Source organism: Vicugna pacos, chromosome 17, assembly GCF_048564905.1.
Source record: "Vicugna pacos chromosome 17, VicPac4, whole genome shotgun sequence".
Classification (NCBI taxonomy): domain Eukaryota; kingdom Metazoa; phylum Chordata; class Mammalia; order Artiodactyla; family Camelidae; genus Vicugna; species Vicugna pacos.
Window position 1 is genome coordinate 10,896,682 of NC_133003.1, and position 21,917 is coordinate 10,918,598.

At 47.0% G+C, this 21,917-nt stretch overlaps 1 protein-coding gene across 1 annotated transcript in view; it reads right to left on the reverse strand.

Moving 5' to 3' along the window:
* Window positions 1-1,983: 1,983 nt before the first annotated feature.
* Window positions 1,984-21,917, reverse strand: part of SUSD5 (sushi domain containing 5) — a 35,042-nt gene continuing 15,108 nt past the window's right edge. The window contains exons 4-5 of the mRNA XM_031686897.2: window positions 15,292-15,480; window positions 1,984-5,189 (exon numbers count right to left, since the gene is read on the reverse strand). Of these exons, the coding sequence (XP_031542757.2) occupies window positions 3,886-5,189; window positions 15,292-15,480 (1,493 nt within the window). The 3' untranslated portion in view covers window positions 1,984-3,885. The remainder of the gene's footprint in view (window positions 5,190-15,291; window positions 15,481-21,917) is intronic.

Sequence of the window (21,917 nt, forward strand, 5' to 3'; positions counted from 1 at the left end):
TCCCAGTTTATCCCTTCCCACTCTCTTCCCCTCCTGGTAACCATGAGTCTGCTCTCTATGTCTGCGAGTCTGTTTCTGTTCTGTAAATAAGTTCATTTTTTTAGTTCACTTTTTTTTTAGATTCCACATATAAGTGACATTACATGACATTTTTCTTTCTCTTTCTGGCTTACTTCACTTAGAATGACGATCTCCAGGTCCATCCATGTTGCTGCAAATGGTATTATTTTATTCTTTTTTAATGGCTGAGTAGTATTCCACATATAGATACCACATCTTTATCCAGTTACCTGTTGATGGGCATTTAGGTTGCTTCCATGTCTTGGCCATTGTAAATAGTGCTGCTATGAACACTGGGGTACATGCGTCTTTTCAAATTATATTTTTCTCCAGATAAATGCCCAGGAGTGGGATTGCTGTATCGCATGGTAAGTTTATTTTTAGCTTTTTAAGGAACCTCCATACTGTTCTCCATAGTGGCTGCACCAATTTACATTCCCACCAGCAGTGTAGGAGGGTTCCCTTTTCTCCACACCCTGTCCAGCATTTATTGTTTGCGGACTTTTGAATGATGGCCATTCTGACTGGTGTGAGGTGTTACCTCTTTGTAGTTTTGATTTGCATTTCTCTAATGATCAGTGATGTTGAGCATCTTTTCATGTGCCTGTTGGCCATCTGTATGTCTTCTTTGAAGAGATGTCTGTTTAGGTCTTCTGCCCACTTTTTGATTGGGTTGCTTTTTTGATATTAAGCTGTATGAGCTGTTTGTATATTTTGGAAGTTAGTCCCTTGTTGGTCACATCATTTGCAAATATTTTCTCCCATTCTATAGGTTGTCTTTTTGTTTTGTTTATGATATCCTTAGCTGTGCAAAAACTTTTAAATTTAATTAGCTCCCATTTGTTTATTTTTACTTTTATTTCTATTACTCCAGCAGCTGGTTCAAACAAAATATTGCTGTGATTTATGTCAAAGAGTGTTCTGCCTATGTGTTCCTCTAGGAGTTTTATAGTATCTGGTCTTACATTTAGGTCTTTAATCCATTTTGAGTTTATTTTTGTATAAGGTGTTAGAAAGTGTTCTAATTTTGGTCTTTTACAGGTAACTGCCCAGTTTTCCCAGCACCACTTACTGAAGAGACTGTCCTCTCTCCATTGTGTATTCCTGCCTCCTTTGTTGTAGATTAATTGAGTGCGTGGGTTTATCTCTGGACTTTCTATATTGTTCCATTGACCTATGTGTCTGGTTTTATGCCGATACCATACTGTTCTAATTACTGTAGCTTTGTAGACTAGTCTGAAATGATGATTTAGGATTCTGCATTTCTAACATATTCCTACATGGTGTCTGTGCTGCTGGCCTGGGAACCACATTTTGAGCAGCAAGGTCCTGGGTTTTTTTTGTTGTAGTGGGAGGCATGGTCTCTGGTTGTGGGAGGAAGGTAGAGGGAGGGGGAGGAGCTCTGCAGATGCCCCTGAAATCCTGCTGCAGGAGGCAATGTGGCTGAGACTGAGGCTTAGAAAGGGTGGTCTTAGATACAGCAAGTGTTAAGACATTATTTTCAAAATTACTAGAGGATCTTTTTTTTTTTTTTTTCAGAAAGAACTATTGTGACATAACTCAGATATAAAATACACTAACTGCTTGGGGAAATATTTATTTTAAATATCTCAGAAGCTTTGTGTTAATGGATCTCCCCACAAATTTTCATGAGCATGAAACATTTACCTGTCTCAAAACATGCATAACAGCATACAATTTAAGTTTACAGTGTTTTAATCATTCCCTTTCTATGTGTATTTTTAGATCCTCTAACATTAGTTTAGGTAACACCAAATCAGTAAAATCTTAAAAACGGGTGTATCAGGTTTATTTAGCATTTCTACCAAATACCACATTTCCATGTACTAATGTATTTGTAACACATTTATGAATACATTTGTATTAATATTACCTATTTTTGTGTTGATATTAAGTCAGCGTTCCTGGGTTATTATGTAACAGTTGGATGACATGACCCCCGATGTTGAAATGGAGGTTATGTTGCAGGTTGTTTCTAAAGGGAGGAAAGTTATCTTGTACTAGATTAGAAAAGTATCTAGTCATAAATATATACACTCTCCGGCTTTTCTTTTGTTGTGTTTGGCTTTGGTTACGTGTAGAAAGCATTTCGTTCCTGTTGTTCTAGGTTTTCGTCGGACGCATAGGTATTCCATTAGTGCCCTCCCGCCTTCATTTACTCAGGAATGGGGACTGAGCTCTTTGACTATGCTGGACTGTCTTTGCACTATTTAGCTTATTTTTCCAAAGCTTGCGCCCCCCTGCCCCCAAAAAGTGGCCGGGTACAAAACATGTGGGAAGTCTCTTTTTCTTTAGGTAAAACACCACTAACACAATTTTTCCATTGTAAATCGGGACACTTAGACTCCTAGTGTCTCAAAATCAATGTGTTGCCTCCATCCCTTTTTACCACTGAAAACCATTTTTAAGAAGGTGATTCACATTGGGCAAACAGAATGTGTTTTGTTTCTGGGCCGATACATAGGAGACCATTGGAGATGGTATTTCGGCAGCCTTAACTGGCACCTCGGGCACAGCATCCCTGACGTCTGTACAGGACAGACCCCAGGTGTTGCTCGTCTGTGCCTCTAGGGCCTCAGGCGGCCTCCAAGCTCAAACTTTGTTGCCATTAAACCAGTGGTTCTCAATCTTGAGTGCGCGTCAGAGTCACCTGGTTCAAACACAGAGCGCTGGCCCCACCCCCAGGGTCTCTGCTTTGTCTGGGGTGGAACCAGAGAATTTACATCTCCAGCAAGTTCCCAGGTGATGTTGGTGTCACTGGTCTGAGGACCACGCTTGGAAAACTACTGTCCCAAAAAGGCCTTGCTGGCCACCGTGAGCCGGGTCTCCCAATGGCCAGGGTGAGTCCACCCTGCACTCAGGCTATTTCCACAGCACTTACCGATCGGCACGTCATTTCACATTCCTTTTTAATTCCTCTGCTTCTGCATCAAGTAAGTACCCATGCTTGATATCCTAGTCCTTGGCCCTCTTAAAACATTGTTTTTCCCTCCTATGTCGTCCCTCCTCCTGGGAGTTCAGAGAAATGGTTAATCCTGAGAAAGGAAACCAAGGACTGAGTTTTGTTAGTCCTGGCAAAAACTCTAAGGCACTCCTAGACACAGACTGGTCTAAGACAACCAGGACGCTGCTTCTGAGGAAACGGTGCCTGCCGGGACAAAGCTAACCTGTCTTTAAAAAAAACATGATGCGCCATCTTGCAGAATAGCAGGAAAGGGGTGGACATGTGTCCCACATCCCCTTCCCCCAACAAAATGTCAGCCTTCAGTTCTTTCCAATTTCAACAAACAGTTAAAAAGAAATCTCATCTAGACTGTGTCCTGGTCTTTGGCTCGTTTGCCCACAGCAACATCGTGACACTAAAAGGCAATAATCCATTATTCTTCTCTCGGCCACTCCCAACACTGCTCTCTGATGCTCCGTGTGTCACGCCTACTTCAACAATTTCAGGTCATGGAGTCAGTCATTTTCTGCCTTAAAAAAAAAAAAAAAGCAAAGTAGACAACAGAAGTGAGTGTCGACCTCAGTCTGGAATTAGAGCCAAGCTCGGGCTGGGATGAGCGCCACGGGTCACAGGGCAGACGGTCGGGGAGATACTGACACATGTGATGATGCCACCGAAGCCTCCCTGCCCTGCCAGGGGCCTCGGGAGACGCTTCTCAGCCTCTTAAACAAAGACCTGAGACAAAGAGGATGAGCCTCACTCCCCATTTCCTGCTCTCGTGAACCATCCGTGTTTCTCAAGGGGACGTGTCACAGTTTCTTCTCCTCCCCAGTGGCTCTGGGGGTGCCCAGCCCAGGTGGCTAGACCTTCTCCATCTCGATCTGCTGGTGGTAGTGCCGAGCCTGCCGCGGGCCGCCGTTCAGCTTGTACACAGAGCTCTTGTGCTGGCACCTGCGGTGGCCCCACACGGCCCCCACGCCCGCCAGGAACAGCAGCAGGCACAGGACGGTGACGATGGTGGCAATGATGGGGCCTCTGCTGAGGCTGGGACACTTATCCCCGACACAGGGCTCCAGGGTTGGAAGGAGGTCCTCACTTGCCCCTGGCCCGGGGTCTTCCTGTCCCAGGAAGTCCTCAGACAGCAGGTATGGGAAGGTGTCCCGGGCCCCAGGGGCAGTGGTTGCCTCTGGAGTCTGGGGGGCCGCCATGACAGTTGGGGGGATGCGGCTGGGCGTCTTCGGGACAGCGGTGGTTGCTGTCTCCAGGGCGGAGCTGGTGAGTTCATGGGGTAGGGTGGCCATGGGGGACCTCTCAGTGGCAAATCTCCAAGGGATGGTTGACCCGTACCTAGTCAAGTCACCGTCCTCCTTGCTGGGACCCTCAGTTTCAGACACATTCATGGGTCTGAGAGCCAAAGCTTCTACGTCTAGTGTTTGAGATGGAAGAACTGAACTGTGGGTCATGTCCTCGCTTGGTGTGAGGGTGGTACCCATGAGCTTCTTAACTTCCACAAGAACAGGCTGATTGGGAGTAACCAGGATGCTTTCTTCCAGCCCGACTGATCCATCCCCCTTGTCCTCATCTTCCTCGTCTTCCTCTTCCTCGGCCTCCTTCTTCCTCCAAGCCCCATCGGTCACGGGGTAGCCATCTAACCAGGACCCATCGCTGCTGCTCACCACTGGGTCACCTACCTTGCTGTCATTCCTGCCCACAAATGTCCCCGAGGGACCATCAGTGCCGCTGTAGGTGACCCTGGCCTCAGGCTCCACTGAGGCCGGGGTTCCGCCCCTGAGCTTGTCTTCACCAGGAAACTGCTCTTTGGTGTCCTCCTCCGTCTCCTGCTCCAACTCAGGCTCGTGGAAGGTCTCAGCGGGAAACCAGAACAAGAACTTCTGGTTGCGCGGGGATCCCGGCAGGTCTGTGGGGGCGCTGCTCCCAGCGCTGGGCCAGCCTGTAGTTGGCGCAGAGGCTGTGTCCCCGGCTGGGGGTTGTCTCCCCACAGAAATGGAGACCAGGCGGTCCTGTTTCGGAGCCGCCTCAGGGGCTGCTCCCGGATCCCTGTCCTCCTCTGCCTCCGTCCGGGAATCTTCCATGAGCTCTCTGAACAGCACAGATCTGTCGTCCGGAAAATTGTCTTCATAGTCAATGTGTGCCTCAGCCTCGTCTGGAAGGAAAGAGGGAAAACCTCATTAGGTCCCAGGTCCCAGAGCCAGTGTGGAACAGAGGAAAGGGAACCATAAAGCACAGGACTGGAACAAAAGAAATAAAACTGCTGTTCCCAGGGGCTATGACCGCATCACAGATAAATGCAAAGAACCTACAACACAAATGGTTACAATTAACATGTGAGTTTATCAAGGACACTGGGGCAAGGACAGTCAATATACAGCATCAACTGTATTTCTATACACCAACAATAAACAGAAAATAAAAATTTTAAAAGATGCCATTAGCCATTGCACAAAAAAAAAATCAAACTCCTAGGAATAAATCTAACAAGAGAGGTGCAAGATTTCTACATGGAATGGTAGAAAGTATTGCTGAGCAAAATTAAAGAAGACCTGGGGCGGGGAGTGGGGTGGAGGGAAATAGCTCAGTGGTAGACTGCGTGCTCAGCATGCATGAGGTCCTGGGTTCCATCCCCAGTACCTACATTAAAAAAAAAGATTAACAAAGACCTAAATAATGAAGAGCTATCCCATGATTGTATAACGGAAGGCTCAAAATTGTCGAGTTGTCAATCCTGCCCAAATTGATCTACGTCGATTTAACACAATCCTAGTAAGTATCTCAGACATTGACAAGCTGATGCTAAAATGTATGGAAATGCAAAGGCCCAGGAATAGACCAGGCAATCGTGAAAAAGGAGAGAAAAGCTGGAGGATGTACAACGCAAGGTTTCAAGGTTTACTGTAAAGCTGGAGTACTTTTTAAGACTGCGTGTGGTATTGGCACAAAGATAATTGAATTACATTAGCTTTAAGAACTTCTGTTCATCCAAAGCCACCATGAAAGAGAATTAAAATGGAAGCCACAGCGTTGAAGATAATTGCAACACAAATTACCTCCAGAAATTAGAAAGAACTCCTACAAATCAATAATAAATAGGCAGACAAACCACAGAAGAGTTGGCAAGATACCTGAATCAGCACATCACACAGACCAAAAGATATCTAGTCATTAAACACGTAGAAAGATGGCCAACCTCATTCATCAGAGAGAAATGCTAATCACAGCCATAATGAGACGTCATTACATAGCACCAGAATGAATGAAATTAAGTAGACCGACAGTCTCTGGTGTTAACAAGGAAGTGTGGCCCCGCCGATGCCCCAGAGCAAAGCCATTCCACTCCTAGGTCTGCACGTGGGCACCAAAGACACACACAACCATGTTCTTAACAACCCAAACCTGGACACACCTCCAATGGCCGTCGACTGCAGAGCTGCTACACACAAACTTTTTTTTTAATTAAAAAAGACTCTTCTGCAGCACTGCAGAGGAAATGATAATTTTTGCAGAACAATATACATGTGCCAGTTGTCTCCCAGAAGTTCTGCTCTCCAGGATGAATGTGCCTGTGTTCTCAGCTAGAACACAGTCCCCTTTCACGGTGGGGAAGGCAGGAAGCGGGTCTCTCCAAGACCGTTTTTCCTCAAGAAGCTTTCAGCCGCTGGAAATCGCAGGCCATTACCTCACACGCAGCCTGCAGCAGAAGGCCTCCCACCACACGGTGTTTTCCTGGGGCGTGTTTCTTCGTTGCCTCATCGCAGCCCCGAGACACCAAACCATCAAGCGCCCACAAGTGGTTCCATGGAACTCTGGTCAATTCTTGTTAAATTCTGACCCTGCATTCATTTTCTTTCAGGTCATCAATGGTAAACCGTTGGGTATGAATAAGCTAAAGGAATGAATATTTGCACACAGATTTGCTGGAGGGAAAGCCAGCCGGGAGCCCGAGTGAAGGTGGGCAGTGGAGTGGGAGCGGTCCCCTGCTATCCTCCCAGGCCAGCTCCTTATAACCCCAAGCAGATGCCAAGACGGACATGGCCCTGGGTAAACAGAATGCCACCCGCGTAGCCCACAGGGATGCTCAGAAACCCTCTAGGGCCTTGACAAGTCCCTGGAACCTCTGCGTGGCTTTTTCCCTGTCTCTCCTCCCGACACCGCGTGTTCTGGTTCCATCGGCTCCAGTTCCACGTGTGCTTTGCTCCTCTGACTGCCCCTCCCCCGGTTCTGCTTTCTCTTTCTTCTGCCTCATCCTGGACACGCCAGACCCCTGGAGGCTGTTCTCAGGGGTTGTAAGCACAAGTCACTTTATCACCAGGTAGATCACATGCCACACTTGAAGATACGTAAGCGCTCCAGCTGAAACTGCATCACATAGTTTCTATCCCCCCTTCATATTATAATAAGGAAAGTCCACTATAAATTTTAGAAAACATGCTCACACACACCACTAGGCTTGCTGAATAGCAATTTTAAGATAACTAAACATTAGGAAAACAAATTTTTACCAGTAATAATCACACATGGAAAGGGGCATAATGTACGGTGATAAATCTCAAAAACTAGTTACCGAGAAGAGAAACAGAGGGTTCTGGAGCAGAACAGAAAAGGGCAGCATGGTGCAGCTCCTAACCCGACCTCACCCTGTAAACACTGTCCTGGGTGTCAAATCCCAGGGAGATGCAACGTAGGGGGAGAGACAGACCAGTAACCAGCAGGGCTGAGTCTTCCTGATGGGATCCACGATGCCGGGACTTCACGGTGCGCAGGTGAGGGAAACCTTGATACAGGACATTTAACATCGTTTCCGAAGAGAAAGCGGAGCCCAGATATTTAAAACCAAACAGACAGACACACAAAATCAAAACTACAGGCCACTTCAGCTGAATTGTCCCCTTTCAGCTGCTTTTCCCTCTTCTGGGTGAAAGGAAGATGCATGTAAAAGGCAAGGAAACCAACTTGGAAGAAATAATAATTCAAGGAACAGAATGCATTTCTTACAATTGCTTGACACTTACAGGACTTAATGAGAGCGAGTGCAATAAAACAAAAGCTCAAAGGCGAGGTAACAGAATAACAGAATGAAAGGGTGATTTTAAACTTCAGGAATCAAACTGAGGACCAATGGAATGTCACAACAGAACTGATAACTAAATTAGAAACTGCAAGGAACAGAACAGACTGAGAAGTTCACAAAACTGAGAGAGATGGAGGCATTGCAAACCTCAAGCAGAGTAAATTCACAGAAAATGACACAGAGGCACACCAAATTAAAACTGTTAAAAACCAAAGACGGAGAAAAAGTTAAAAACCGCCAGAGAAAGCAGACATATAACCTTCAAAAACAAGCAACAGTGAGATGCAGAGCTGACTTTCAAAAGAAATAATAACACATTGTAAACTGACTCTACTTCAGTTTTATACACACACACATACACACACACACATACACACACAAAAAGAAGCAATGAAAGCCAGAAGACAGTAGGATAATGTCTTCAAAGTGTTCGAAGAAAAGAAATACTAACTTGGAATTCTTAACTCTGAAAAATCTCCTCAAGGAAGCTCAGAGATGCCGGAGGACAGAGCAATGAAACAGTAAATACAAGGGTCGGGGGACAAGTCTAAGTGAACATCGCCTTCCTAAAGCAAATACACACACGTTGATTATTCAAAACACTTGACAAGAGCATAGGAAATGAGAGGAGGTAAAGAAAGTGTTTAAATTATCCAGGAAGTGGTAAAAAGTAGTAATTTATATTAGATGTTGGTAAGTCAAAGGTGCCTGTTATAATTTACAGAGTAACCACCAAAAGAAGAGTAACAGAATGTATTAGAATATAAGACCGGGAGTAAATGTAATCATTTAAAAATGCTTAGTCTTTCCAAAAGAATGCAGGAGAGCAGAATAAAGAACAAAAAACAGGTGGGACAGAGAGAAAACAAACAAAAAGACAGTAACTTTAAACCTGCTTACATGTAAAATATCCAATTGGTTACATGGTGCTTTTAAGAGATACACTTTAATTGTAAGTATACAGGGAAGTTGAAAGTAAAAGAATGAACAAAATGCCATATAAAGCCTAACCAGCAAAGACTTTACAGCAAAACACATTTACTAGAGCTAAACTGAAATGTTTCAGTTCACCAGGAAGATACTAAATTCTAAGTCTCTATATACTTAACACAGCCTCAAAATACAGGAATCCAAAATATATCAACTGAAAGGAGAAATCAATACATTTGTGATCACAGAGGGGTGTTTTAACCGTCTCTCTCCTCAACAAAGAGAGTGTAAGTAGACAAAAAGGTAAGAATATGTATCTGAAAAACATGCTTAAGAAATCTGACCTTCCTGACCTCTGTAGACCACATCCATGTTATAATGCTATGTGTGCGTTACTTACATTACGTGGTAAACCAGTTACTGCTGGCATTTCTGGTTAAGAATTCACCATCCAGGGGAGAAGATTCTCCTCAAGAGATTCATCCTCTAGATGTGGCTACTTCAAGTACATCTATTATCTGTATCTTGATCAAAATCATTACTTTGCTAATTAGGACCTTGAAGATCTGAAATGGCTTTCTGTTGGTGAGAAGAGTGGCTATTAACTAGCATGAGAAATACTAGAATATGGGCTGCCCTTCGTAAAATGAAATATTTATGATATGGGGACTGGCTTGGATTATTTTCGAGACACTTCTCACCCTTACATGGACAGGCTAAAACCAATCTAGACATTGCTGGTCTCACTTGGGGGTACTTGTTACTCACGGGGACTGTGGGAACAGCCCACATCTGTGCTCATGGCGACCCCGTACTGGGCACGCCACTCTGCTGGCACCGCACAGCTCCCCCCAGCACAGGAACTCTGAGAACAGGGACATGTCTTCTCTGCCTTTCTATCTCTGGCACACAGCATGGTGCTTGGCACATAGTAGACATTCCGGGAATGTTTGTTGGATGAATAAATGAGTGAGTGAGGAAATGAATGAGTGAGTGGTGGAAGCCCGTGTCAGTCAAGCTTGATTCAGTCTGAAGTCCATCAGCCAGGGCATTATTGGACTTGTAACAGTAGCAAAGAACGGTAGAAAACCTTAGTCCCAGGACTGGGCATAAGCAATGTCTGCTAAATCCCTCGTCCCGTGTAACCCAGCCCAGGAACTTAAATATGTCATGAAATTGAAAGGCACCTGGAATATGGGCAGGATGTGAGCTTTGTTCACCCCTCAGCCCTTCTCATGCAGGAAACACTGGCCCTAGTGCAGAATGTGAGAGCTGAGAGTTTGGGGAAGGTTGAGCCACTCCTGCTGTGGTTGGCCTGCCTTGACCCGGGCCCTGTGGTCAGTCTGAGCTCTGTGTGTCTGTCTGTCTGTCTGTCTGTCTGGAAGTTCTGCCTCCAGAGCTCCCTGAGCCCAGAGCATCCCTGGACGGCAGCCCAGGGCCCCGAGCCAGGCTCCCTGTCTGCCCAGGTTGGCGGGTCAGTCGAGGTCTGGCTCAGAAACAGGTTCTAAGTCACAGTTTCACCAAAACCTCAAATGAAGACAAAGACACCCACTGTTGACAAAGCGTCTACTCATGAGAAAGTCTCCCAAGCCCGTTTATCCCCTCCTGAGTGACAGTCAGGGTTGTTACTCGCCGCGTTTCAGCCTCCACTTACATTCTGCCGTGGAGCCCCGCCCTGTGCCTGCTGGCGCGCTGTGCTCTCACCTCCCTCTGCCCTCCTGAGTCCGTGCTCTCCTCCATCAAACCCGGGGCCCTCCAGCCCTGCCCCCCGAAACCCGGGCTGGCACCACAACAGGGCCTTCTGATTTAGGCCAGCGGGTCCAGGAAATGCAAACTCCGTGGGCTCTCTTGGCAAAGATCAGGTCACTCCCTGCGTGTTCATACTTAACCGTTACTTTAGGAGAACAGAAGACGACGGGTCAGTACAACTCAGGAGTGAAACGAGAGGGCTCGTTCAAGAGCTGCCTGCCTTTATCAGGGGCTGAGTGGTCAAGGGGCCCAAGTCTACAGCGCGGAGCCCAGGACCCTGGCTCTCCCAGCGCTGCCACTTTTCATCTCTCACGTTATTGCATTTCTGGAAGCCCACACATGCCTTCTTTTTCCCTCTGGTCTTGGCTACACAGCCTTTAAAAATAGTAATTTTGAAAAAGACAACCAGACAAGCCAGGAATAACCACAGGTTCGATGAGCCTCTGAACAAATATGGCAACAGGGACGAGGAACTTCTAAATTCAGTTTCAGTCCCTGGCTTGTATTCTATGAAGGAAGTCTAGAAGATGGAGAAAAAAACCAGAAAGTGAGGTTAATTTAGGAAAATAAAGGAAGGGCTTTAGAAAGGAGAGGAAACAGTGAAGGAACTTAAGGAGGCAACAGCTAGTTTGCAAAGTGATGCTTTTAGAGGCCCCTGGAGAAGCACAGACACGATCCAGATGTTGGAAAGAGACGTGCCTGGTTTTACATCCTGGCTCTGCTTCTTCCTGGCTGTGACACAGGAGGTCACGGAAACTTTCTGTACCTCAGTCTTCCCATCTGTCAACTGGGGCTAGCCATTTCTACTCTCGGACTTCTGAAGATCAAATGAGATAAAGTGTGTGAAACTCCCCTTGCAGAAAGGAGCACTAGAAGATTTGGGGAGGATGGAAAGTTTCTCTCCTTTGGTTCTGGTGCTGGTTTTATGGGTGGACCCACCTGTGACAACTCAGAGACTTTTCTGTTTGAAATGGGTACCATTTATTGTAGGCAAATGAAACCTCAAGGGAGTTGTTTAAAAAAAAAAAACAGAACAAAAACAAAAAGCAACTCCCAGGACAGAGATGACCTGGGGTAGGTCTGGCACACTTTACGACAGCTCTTTCCTCTGTGCCCAGCCGGGGAACACGTCTTGTTTCCACAGCTGTCTGTTGTCGGACTCGGAGGTGGCAGGGTGGGGAGTGTGAAGTCAAGCTTGGTGTCATCCACTTTCCTAATACTACAGACCAGAAAGTACAAACAGAGCCATGAAGCTTGGGATGGAAAATCTTAATGGCTTCACAGCCGGGTGGGAGTCATGACAGTCACGTGATGTCCAGGGAGGGTCAGTGGCCCGGCCCAGGGCAGAGGAGACGAGGGCTCCCTGGAGAGGTGAGGCAGCTGGGGCTACACATTAGCAAGTCCCTGGCTGCGCCCAGCAGGTCTCCATCAAGTCCTAAAGCCACACGGCCGTGCCTCTCGAGAAGGACCAGCCGCTGTCTCCAGAAGCAGGGTTGCCAGCTGGCAGAGGCCAATTTCCCAGCCAAGTCCCAGACGGCAGAAGTTGTGGACTGCCTTGGATTATCTGTTGTCAAGGGGGCTGGAGTCAACAACATACCAGGAAGTGATGAGCCAGCATCTCACAAATCCCTTTAGATCCCTTCAGTGAGGGACCTAATACCCTCCTCGATCAGCAGGAGGGTGAAAGGGAGAAGGCCCAGGTCACAGGTCGTGTTCTGAGTGATGTGTCTCCCATCTAGAATAACAAGAGCAGCAAGCAGACCAACGGAACGACCCCGCCACCTCCTCGACCCCTGATCCTCCCCTCCGCCCCGCCCTCGTCCTCATCCAACGCCCTCCTGTGCTCCCTGCAGGGCGGCACCCCACCCCCCAGATACACACGGAGAACACAAGGCTGCCAGAACCTTGTTCTACTGTGAAGCCAGTGCACACTTTTTTGCATCCATGTACGGGATCTGTGCAGCCTTCGAGCTCTTTGAGCACCTCTTCCACCTGGAAACACGCACTTCCTTTAAAAATCTCACCTGCTGAGACCCCTCATTTCGGGCTTTCCCTCCTCCCACCTCACCTACTGCTTTTCTGTCTCCCCTGAGGCACCCAGGTTACTAGAGTTTCCTTTAGGGTTGGGACAGTTTGGCTTAACTCTGTATTTACAGTACCTAGGACCCCACCAAATGACAGGAGAGGGAGTGAGTGAGTGAATGAATGAACGGCCAGCCAGCCGTACAAGGAACATTGGGGTCCCAACCCAGATGTGTCCAGCTGCAGACCCTGGTTTGGGCCTCTCTCTCAAGAGGACTTGTCTCGGATATGAAGCAGTTCCCTAGTCACTGGAATAATAAGTGTAAAAGGGAGTCAAGTACCTGGAGACAATATTCTTGTAACACACACTTCTTAGAACGACACGGATACTTTGAATATCAAATCTACAGAGTAATGAGAACTGTAACGGTCTCTCTATTCCCCCAAGTGAAGAAACCAACATTCCGGCCCGGCAGCTGAAAGCTCCAACAACTCTGCTTTGCGGTGAGAAAATAAACACCATTTCAGACACACAAAACCTGCATTTAGTCCTTATCCTACTGGGGCCCGTAAACAAGCCGGCGGGGCTGGGTCACGGCGGTGCAGCCTCGCCAGAAACACAACCAGCTCACTGCCATTTCAGGGAGGGTGGGAGTCGGCTTTGAAGAGGTGAAACATTCAACACACAGAAGCCAGGTCTTACGCCTGATTTTCTCAGACAGGTGAATCCGTTACAACTGGCAGCAGCAATGGTAGAAAGTGCTAGAAGATTGCTCAACCTGGGCTTCAGGAACTTGCCCCAGTCTGTAACTTTGTTACTGGTTTGCAGCAAGGCAAGTGGATACATTGTGAGGAAGTTTTTAGAAGCTTCTGTAACAATTTGATAGGAGAATTTTATGTCTGTTTACTTTGATGAAAAATTGTGTTTCTATTTGCAATATCTTTGTTTTAGTTTGATATTAATTCATTTTGGTTGCATTTTATGAAAGGGTCAGTCTATCAGTCACTAGAAAACAAATTTTTAATGGTGCACTGAGGGTTTGAGAAATAGTGAAATAGACAACAACAGCAAAATCTCCCTCTTCGTTGAAAAACATCCAAGAGAAAAAAGAGAAGCCACAGAATGGGAAGGAATACTTGCAACACGTTAAGAGAATTTTATGCAAAAAAGAAATCCTACATTATGAAAATAATCAATTGAAATCGACTAGAAAAATGGGCAAAAATCCTGGACAGACACTTTACTGAGGAAATGCTAATACCCAGTTAGCACGTGATAAGTGCTCAAGTTGAGAAATGGATGTGACAGGTCACCACAGAGTTGTCACCAAAATGGCAAAAAGGTAAAAAGAAGCCTCACCATCCTGAAGGGTGGTGAGGAGGCTGGACCAGAGCTGGTGGGCGAGGAAACTGGTCCAACTTTAGAAAACTCTCCGGCAGCCTTTATGAAAGCTGGACACACACCTACCCCATGGGCAGTGATTCCACTCCCAGGAGCCAAGAGAAATGTGTTTGCATGCAAACCAAATGAGGTGGACGAGAACAATCTTGGCTGCACAGTTACTGACAGCCACAACACAAGAACAAGCCAGATGACCACCAGCAGAAATAACGGGCGGTGTCTTCACACTTGGGGCAGTAAATAGCAATGAATACCAGAAACCACGGCTCAGACAGCAACGTGGGTGAAGCTCACAGACAAGGCAGCGCCCTAGTCTCGCTGTGGTTCTCTCATAGGACCTGTGGGACAGTCTAAGGACAAACTGTCCTATAAATGCAGTAACACCGTGGTGCCAGAGTCATCCCGTGCTATAGAACCAGCCTCCGTTTGGTGCCCACAAGTCAGGATGTGTCAGGAAGGTGGTCTCTGACAGAGTCCTGGAGAGAGAGGAGCCCTGTGGGGTCAGGGGACCATTCAGGGTCTGGCCTGAGGCCCATGGAGTCATAGGAGAGAGTGATCTCTGCCACTGTGAACAATTCCCAAAGGGCTGAGCAGCAGAGAGATGCAGGAGCCAGGTATGTGATGACGATGGAATGGGGCCATCTGGGGACAGGCCTCTTGTTACAACCCTGTCACAGCTCTCAGGGTCCTCACAGGGGTCATGCCCAGTCACAAGAATCACCACCAACTTTGGGCTTCCTACCCTTCCAGCCCACTTTACCAATCCGGGGGCATCTTTACCCTAAGCATTGTTCCTTATGGTACCTCATCTCCATCACATTTCCAGGGAAATAAGCTAGAAAGTTAACCCAAGGTCAACTCTGTCCTCAGAGAAGAAGAGAAGGTTTGATCCACCCCTCACCCCCAGCTGGGAAATGCTGTGCTAGCACCCAGCAGCCAAGCGGCGATGTTCTCAGGCCCAGAACTGGGGACCACCTGGAAGCCTCTTTTCCAGGGGACCGTGTGGAGGAGGGCCAGCCAGGCGGAGCCACTGAGCGGGCAGCAGGTGGGCAGGTGGAGGCGAGTGGCCCAGCTTACCTTTCCCGCAGGCCTGCACCAGCCCGTACCACTCCCCGCAGCTGTTGCACAGCAAGGTGAAGGCGCTCTCGCGCCGGCCGGTGACGTGGCCCGGGGCGCACACGTACAGCAGCTCATCCCCCATCTCCAAGCCGGTGCGTCCCTGCAGGATGGTGTGTGGGAACGAGGGCGGGTCTCCACACGGCTTCTCTGAGGACAACGAATCACAATCAGTTTTCCCAAATTCTGCAGGACTCTCTCAGCCTGGGAGAAAACAAAACATAAAAAGCACCCCCCTCCCCACCCCACCACCCCTGTGGGTGTGGCCTGTGCCCTAAACTGAGACCTCCTTTCACCCTGGCAACCCCTGCACCTGGCAGAATGCCTGTCACAGATGAGGCACTCAAAAAATACTTGAATGAATAAATGTGCTACAATGTGCTAAAACTTTGTATTTTAAAACTGTCAGGCAACATTACCCTCTAATGTCTGCCTGGAAGGCAGACCCAGAGACATACGCCCAGCAGCAAGCTCCCCTTTGCCTTAGGTACAGAAGTGGTAGGTGCCCTTTGCCAAGTGCTGATCTATGACAGAGTGTACGGTACAGCAGGGCTTCCCGTGTGATGCTGAAAAAAGCATTGGTGAGAAGGGGCATTCTTCTTTATCTATTCTACATAAACAAGATTATACTGTATAGCACAGGGAAATATATACAAGATCTTGTGGTAGCCCACAGTGAAAAAAAGGAATGTGACAATGAATGTATGTATGTTTCACAATGAAAAATTGTGCTTTATGCTGGAGTTTGACACAACATTGTAAAATGACTATAACTCAATAAAAAAATGTAAAAAAAAAAAAAAGAAGGGACATTCTTGCCTTGTTCCTGATCTAGTAGGAAGCTTCACATTTCCCCCAATTAAGTGCAACGTTAGCTCTAAGTGTTTTGCAGACGTTCTTAACCAAGTTGAAGTTCTCCTCAGTTCCTAGTTTGCTGAGTTTCTATCATGAGTGGCAGCTGGTTTTGTCAAATGCTTTTCTCCATCTATCAGTATGACCTTGTGCTTTTTCTTCTTCAGCCTTTCGATCTGTGGGATTACATTAATTGCTTTTGGAATGTCGAAACAGTCCTGCATACCTAAAATTAATCCCAGTTGGTTATGGTGTATAATTCTTTTTTATACATTGTTGGATTCAAATTGCTAGTATTTCGTTGAGGTTTTTGAGTCTACGTTCACGAGAAATAATAGTTTGTAGTTTTCTTTTCTTGTAACGTCTCTATCTGATTTTGGTATTAGAGTAATGCTGGGCTCAGAATGAGTTAGGAAGTAGTCCCTCTGCTTCTAACTTCTGGAGGAGATTGTAGAGAACCGGTGTAATTTCTTCCTGAAATGTTTGGTAGAATTCACCAGTGAAGTCATCTGGACCTGGTGCTTTCTGTTTTGGAAGGTTATTAATTATTGATTTGGTTTCTTTTCTTTCATGCTGGACTAGAAACCGAAGTCCTTTTTCCCCTAATGTTTTAGAGCTCTTGACACATTAGTACTATTTACCTCAATCTTCTGAAAGACTACATTGTAGCACACATTGTTTAATCATTAGACAGACATTTATGCTGATTCCAAGTTTTCACTATTGTAAACAATGCTACAATGAACATCCCAGTGTGTATATTTTTGTTTGTGTTTCTGGGGGCGGGTAATTAGGTTGGTTTGTTTGTTTTTGTGTTTATTTATTTATTTATTTATTTAAGGTACTGGGAATTGAACCCAGGACCTCATGCATGCTAGGCATGCACTCTACCCCTGAGCTATATCCTCCCCCCTCCATGTGTATATTTTTATATTGTCTTTCATTAGGATAAACTAGAAATAAAATTGCTGCATCACAGTGATGCAATGATGCTTTAAAAAAAAGGGCAATAATTTTTAATTCAAATTTTCTCTTCTAATTTTTGATGTTGAAAAGGAAAGCCTTTAGTCCTTATATTGCTTAAAAGAAATTATGCTGAGAAAAGATGAAAAAAGAAAATACACTTTGTGCTGTAAGCCACCCTGAGTGGCCTGAGGGCTTATAGTTTGGGTACCACTTTCTCAAAGAGAGTCATTGCTATACATGTTCTTTAACACGAAAAATGTTGAGTGTAAAGGAACGTAGCTGTACTTCAGGAAGTCAGCACAGAGTGCTGCATTTTAACACAAACCACCTTGGCTGAGGAGCCAGGAGATCGAGTGCTTGTTTCACCCATGGGGCAAGTAGGGACAGGCAGCCCATCTGAAAGTTGCCACAAACCCGGGGCACCTCCACTGGGTTCACGTGGTCTGAGCAGTGCATCCTGATGAGCATGGATCAGAGTCATCCTCCTCAGTCAAGTCGGGTTGGACCAAATTCCAGCTGGTATCTCAGGGGCAGAAAGGTTCCCTCTCTGTCCCACCATCCTCAGCTCCTGGGACCCCAGCTGGATATCCCAGTGTTTTCTCCTCTTACCAGCATCTAGTTCTGGGAACTGGAGGCCCTTCCTCATTCACTCACTTTCAAAGGACTGCTAAATACATTCAGTCTCACACAGCCCTGTCTGCGGAACACAACCGCAACTCCTTGGAAGGAAAATCGAGGAGCAGGGTAACTGTTTTGAGAGTAGATAAAGGAGGACTTCAGGCCAAATTCACACCCTGCCAGACCCATGGGATCTTATTCCTCACGGTTATTTTCCAGAACACCATGGGCTAGAGTCTGGCTGAGGAAAACCACAGTAACGCTCCCGAGAGTCTCAGCACACATACCACGTGTTCCTGGATTTCCCACAAATGTCCAAGGCAGGAAACAAACTGCTTCTTAGCTGGTGTGATTTCAGCAGCTCCAGGACAACAGTTCTATGTGTTAACACAACCAAGTGCAGGCCAAAAACACCACTCATTTCCAGGTGCAACCTGGATTCGTTCCTTTCGCTAACCTTCCCAACTTGAACCCTGCAAGTGAGCTACGGAAAATAGCTGGTTCTACCTGGACCCTCTTCTCTGGAGAAAGTTACATGTGGGGAATCATTACTGCTCCTTCTCAATAATTCTGCAGGTGGCAGTTGTGGTTTGTAGATTTTTATTATATCAGAACTTCTCAAATTTGAACGTGTGTCAGAATCCCTGCAGGGCTTGTAAAACACACACACACACACACACACACACACACACACAGAGCTGTGTTTTTGAGTTTATGACTCAGTAGGTCATGATTAGGGCCCAAGAATTTGCATTTATAACAAGTTCACAGGTGACAGTAACACACTTCATCCAGGGACCATCCTTGGAGAAATACTGTTTTAGATTAAAAAACAAAGCAAAACTACCCTTGAAAACAGGTAAAACTAATATACGGTAATGGGAATCAGAACAGAGATTGCTGGCTTTGCTGGAATGGGGAGGGGCAGAGGCTTTTTGGAAAAGCGCTCCAGGGAACTTTCTGGGTGAAGGAAATGTTTCATAACTTGATTGGGTGTTGATTCCACAAGTGTGTACATTTATCAAAACTTATCAAACTTAAGACCTGTGCGTTTTGCTAATGTAAATTCAATCTCAATGAAATCAGTTAATTAAAAAAATTCCTCCCCTCCAGAAAACTTGTAATTTTTTCAGCAGGAGGTATAAATGGTTGAAAATTAGTCACAGTCTCTCCCAAGGGGAATTGGATTTGGCAAGAATCCATGCCTTGAGAGAATGGTTTCCAACTTGTGGGCCTTTGACCCTGGTAATACTACAGTGTTTGCAAGATGTCAGCAAAGTCATAGGCAGTTAAGTCCTGGGTCAATCAATACATTTAAATCAATTACTATCAACTGGAGTCTACATAATGCTTGTTCCTGTTTCCCCTCCTAAAAATTATTTTTAAAATGTTCTAGAATGAAATGATATAATGTCCAACATTTGCTTTAAGATACCTCAATGGGATAAACAAAATGAAAAGACAACCTGCAGACCAGGAGAAAATACATGCAAACAATCTGACTGGCAAGGGTTTAACCTCCAGAATATATACAGCTCGTGTAACTCAGTAACAAAAACAAAAGAAAACAAAACAGACAACCTAATCAAAAAAATGGGCAGAGGCCCTAGACAGACATTTCTCCAATGAAGACATACAGGTGGAAACAGACACATGAAAAGATGCTCAGTATTGCTAATTGTCAGAGAAATGCAAATCAAAACTACAATGAAATCTGGAGTTTATCTGGTGGAGAATGGGGAACCATGAAAGAGTTTAACACAGGAAATAACACGATCTCCTTGGCACTTTAGAAGGAGCACCGTTTGCAGGGTAGAGACTGGATTGAGGAAACAAGGCTGGGAATTTGAGGACCAGTAGGATGCCCAGGATGGTAAGTCAAGAGCTGAAGTGAGGTGCAGAGGCAAGAGCCAGGAGATCCTGGAGATGTTAAGAAAGGAGGTTTTTGTTTTTGTTTTTGTTTTTCAGAAGTTATGATTGAAAAGCTGTAGGGGAAAGGGGAGGGGGTGGGGCAAGGGATGAGAAAGGGAGGCTAAGGACCTGTGGAGTTCGAAGTGCAAGAGAAGGGTCCATAAGTAGCTGCATGTATGGAATCTGGGGCTTAGTGGAGAGATGTAGGCTTGAGAAAATGATTTGGAATTAATGAGAATTTAGTTGAAAACTGAAGCCCCTAGAGAGTTGAGTGAGGGGAGGTGAGAGCCCAGATCAGAGCCCCAGAGGAGTGAGCAGAGAATGACAAGTTCACAGAGGTCACCACGGCAGCCAGACAGATACAAAGAAGACCCAAAGGAAGTTAAGGGAAACTGTATTTCAAGGACCATGGCTGCAGAAAAAGCAGGTAAATTGCAGGGGGAGAGATGGCTACTATGTTTAGCCACAGGGAAGCTACCAGTAACCTTGGTGAGAGCAGTTTCACCCAATAGGACAGATAGAAGCCAGAAAGCAGTGGACAGAGGAATGAAGGCATGATGGGTGGGATGACCCTGGGGACCACGAATGTGGAGGAATTTTAGGGCCATGAAGGGAAGAGAGAGATGGGATGGTAGCTAAAGGGACATGGAGTAGCAACTTGTTAAGGACATGAATTGCCCTAAAGTTATCCTAGAAGAGTTAGTTGTGTGGACTTGAGTCGCTGTGTTGGGAAGACAAACCTTTCAGTGACCTTACTACTGAGTCACTGGAGCAGATCAGGCCTTGATGGGTATGGGCAGGTGCCTAGGAGACAGAAAGAAAGCAGAAGCTCTGTATCTGAATTGCATCTGAGTCCGAAGTCCTGGTGGTTCAGGTCATGGGCTCCCAAGGAAGGCATGTGCTAGAGTGAAAACCCTGCGTCCCTGCCAGCGGGACCCTGGCCATCACTGGGGGTGGTCCAGGCCCACCTCCCCTGACCCACCAAGTGGCCTCTGCCGTGCCCCACCCCTGCCCGGCCTGGCACTCAGGGTTCTCCCACATCCTGGACATTTCTCTCAGCTCGTCCTCACCAGCAGATGATGAGGCATGAAGGGCCGGGGATAGACAAGAATTCTTTTTAAGCATAAACATAAGTGCAGCCAGAAGTTGGGGGTGCCAAGCCCACGCTAGAGAGGGGCCGAGTCTGTGAAGAGAGCCGCCCCGCGGCCGGTGTTCTGTGACCCGAGGACGCAGGCTGCCCCACCCGCTTCGCCCCGAGGGTCGAGGACGCAGCAGGACACCTGGGCGATGGGGTCAGGAAGCTCCACATCGCTGTCTGTGGCCTGGGCAGCCTCTCTCTGAGCCTGTCGCCGCCGGTGGAGGGGATCGAGAGGTCAGCACATCCTCCTGGTGAGAATCCCCATCAATGTCTGGGTGGTCCCCGCTCTAATAGGAGCGCATCTTGCGCTCCATTTCCCATCTTCCTCCGGAACGCTGAGCCCCGTGAGGACGTTGTGTAGAAGAGCTGTCTCTAAGCCAGTGGCCCTCGCAGGTCCAGAGGCGGTGGTGGGGCAGCACCGGTCAAGGATCTCTAAGTCCTGAGAACGGAGTTGCTCCTGGAGTTCTCAGCTCTGGGAATTCACGTGTGGGGGGGGCGGACTTCGGACTCCCCCTCACACAGGAGGCCACAATCATCTGAGCGCTCGGATGGATCACACGCGCACCCCGGTGGGGCCCGGGCTCCTCTCAGTAGCTCCGACATGGAGAAGTCCGTCTACAGCCCCAGCCACAAAGCTGTAACAGAGATATCGGCCCCGGGGGCGCTAGGACCCATTGGCACCGTTTCTCTGGTGGCCAGACACTTGGAATTCCTGGGGGCAGGCTGTTTGTGTGTTGAGACTGATCTGGCCCAGATCAGACCGGATGCCGTCCAGGCCTGGGTGTGTGGGTGGCGGAGGAGTGGGCCTCACTGCAAACCGCAGTGGGATTATTTGGGTCGCCCTTTGCAGCCACCTCAGACCTGCCCGGCAGCCACTCGAGTCCCCAAGGGTGTTCTGAACCCAGTTCATTCTCCTGAAGCATTAGTACGGGGGCTGGCCTGGAGCTAGTCCCCCTGAAACCACTGGGATCTTAGATTTCCTGTCACTGCTCCAGCTGTTCTCTCTGTCTGAAGAGCCCTCTCCTCTTTTCCCTCATCTTATCTCCAGGAAACAAAGTCCTTCAAATTCCACTTCAACTGCCACTGCCTCAGGTGGTCTCTC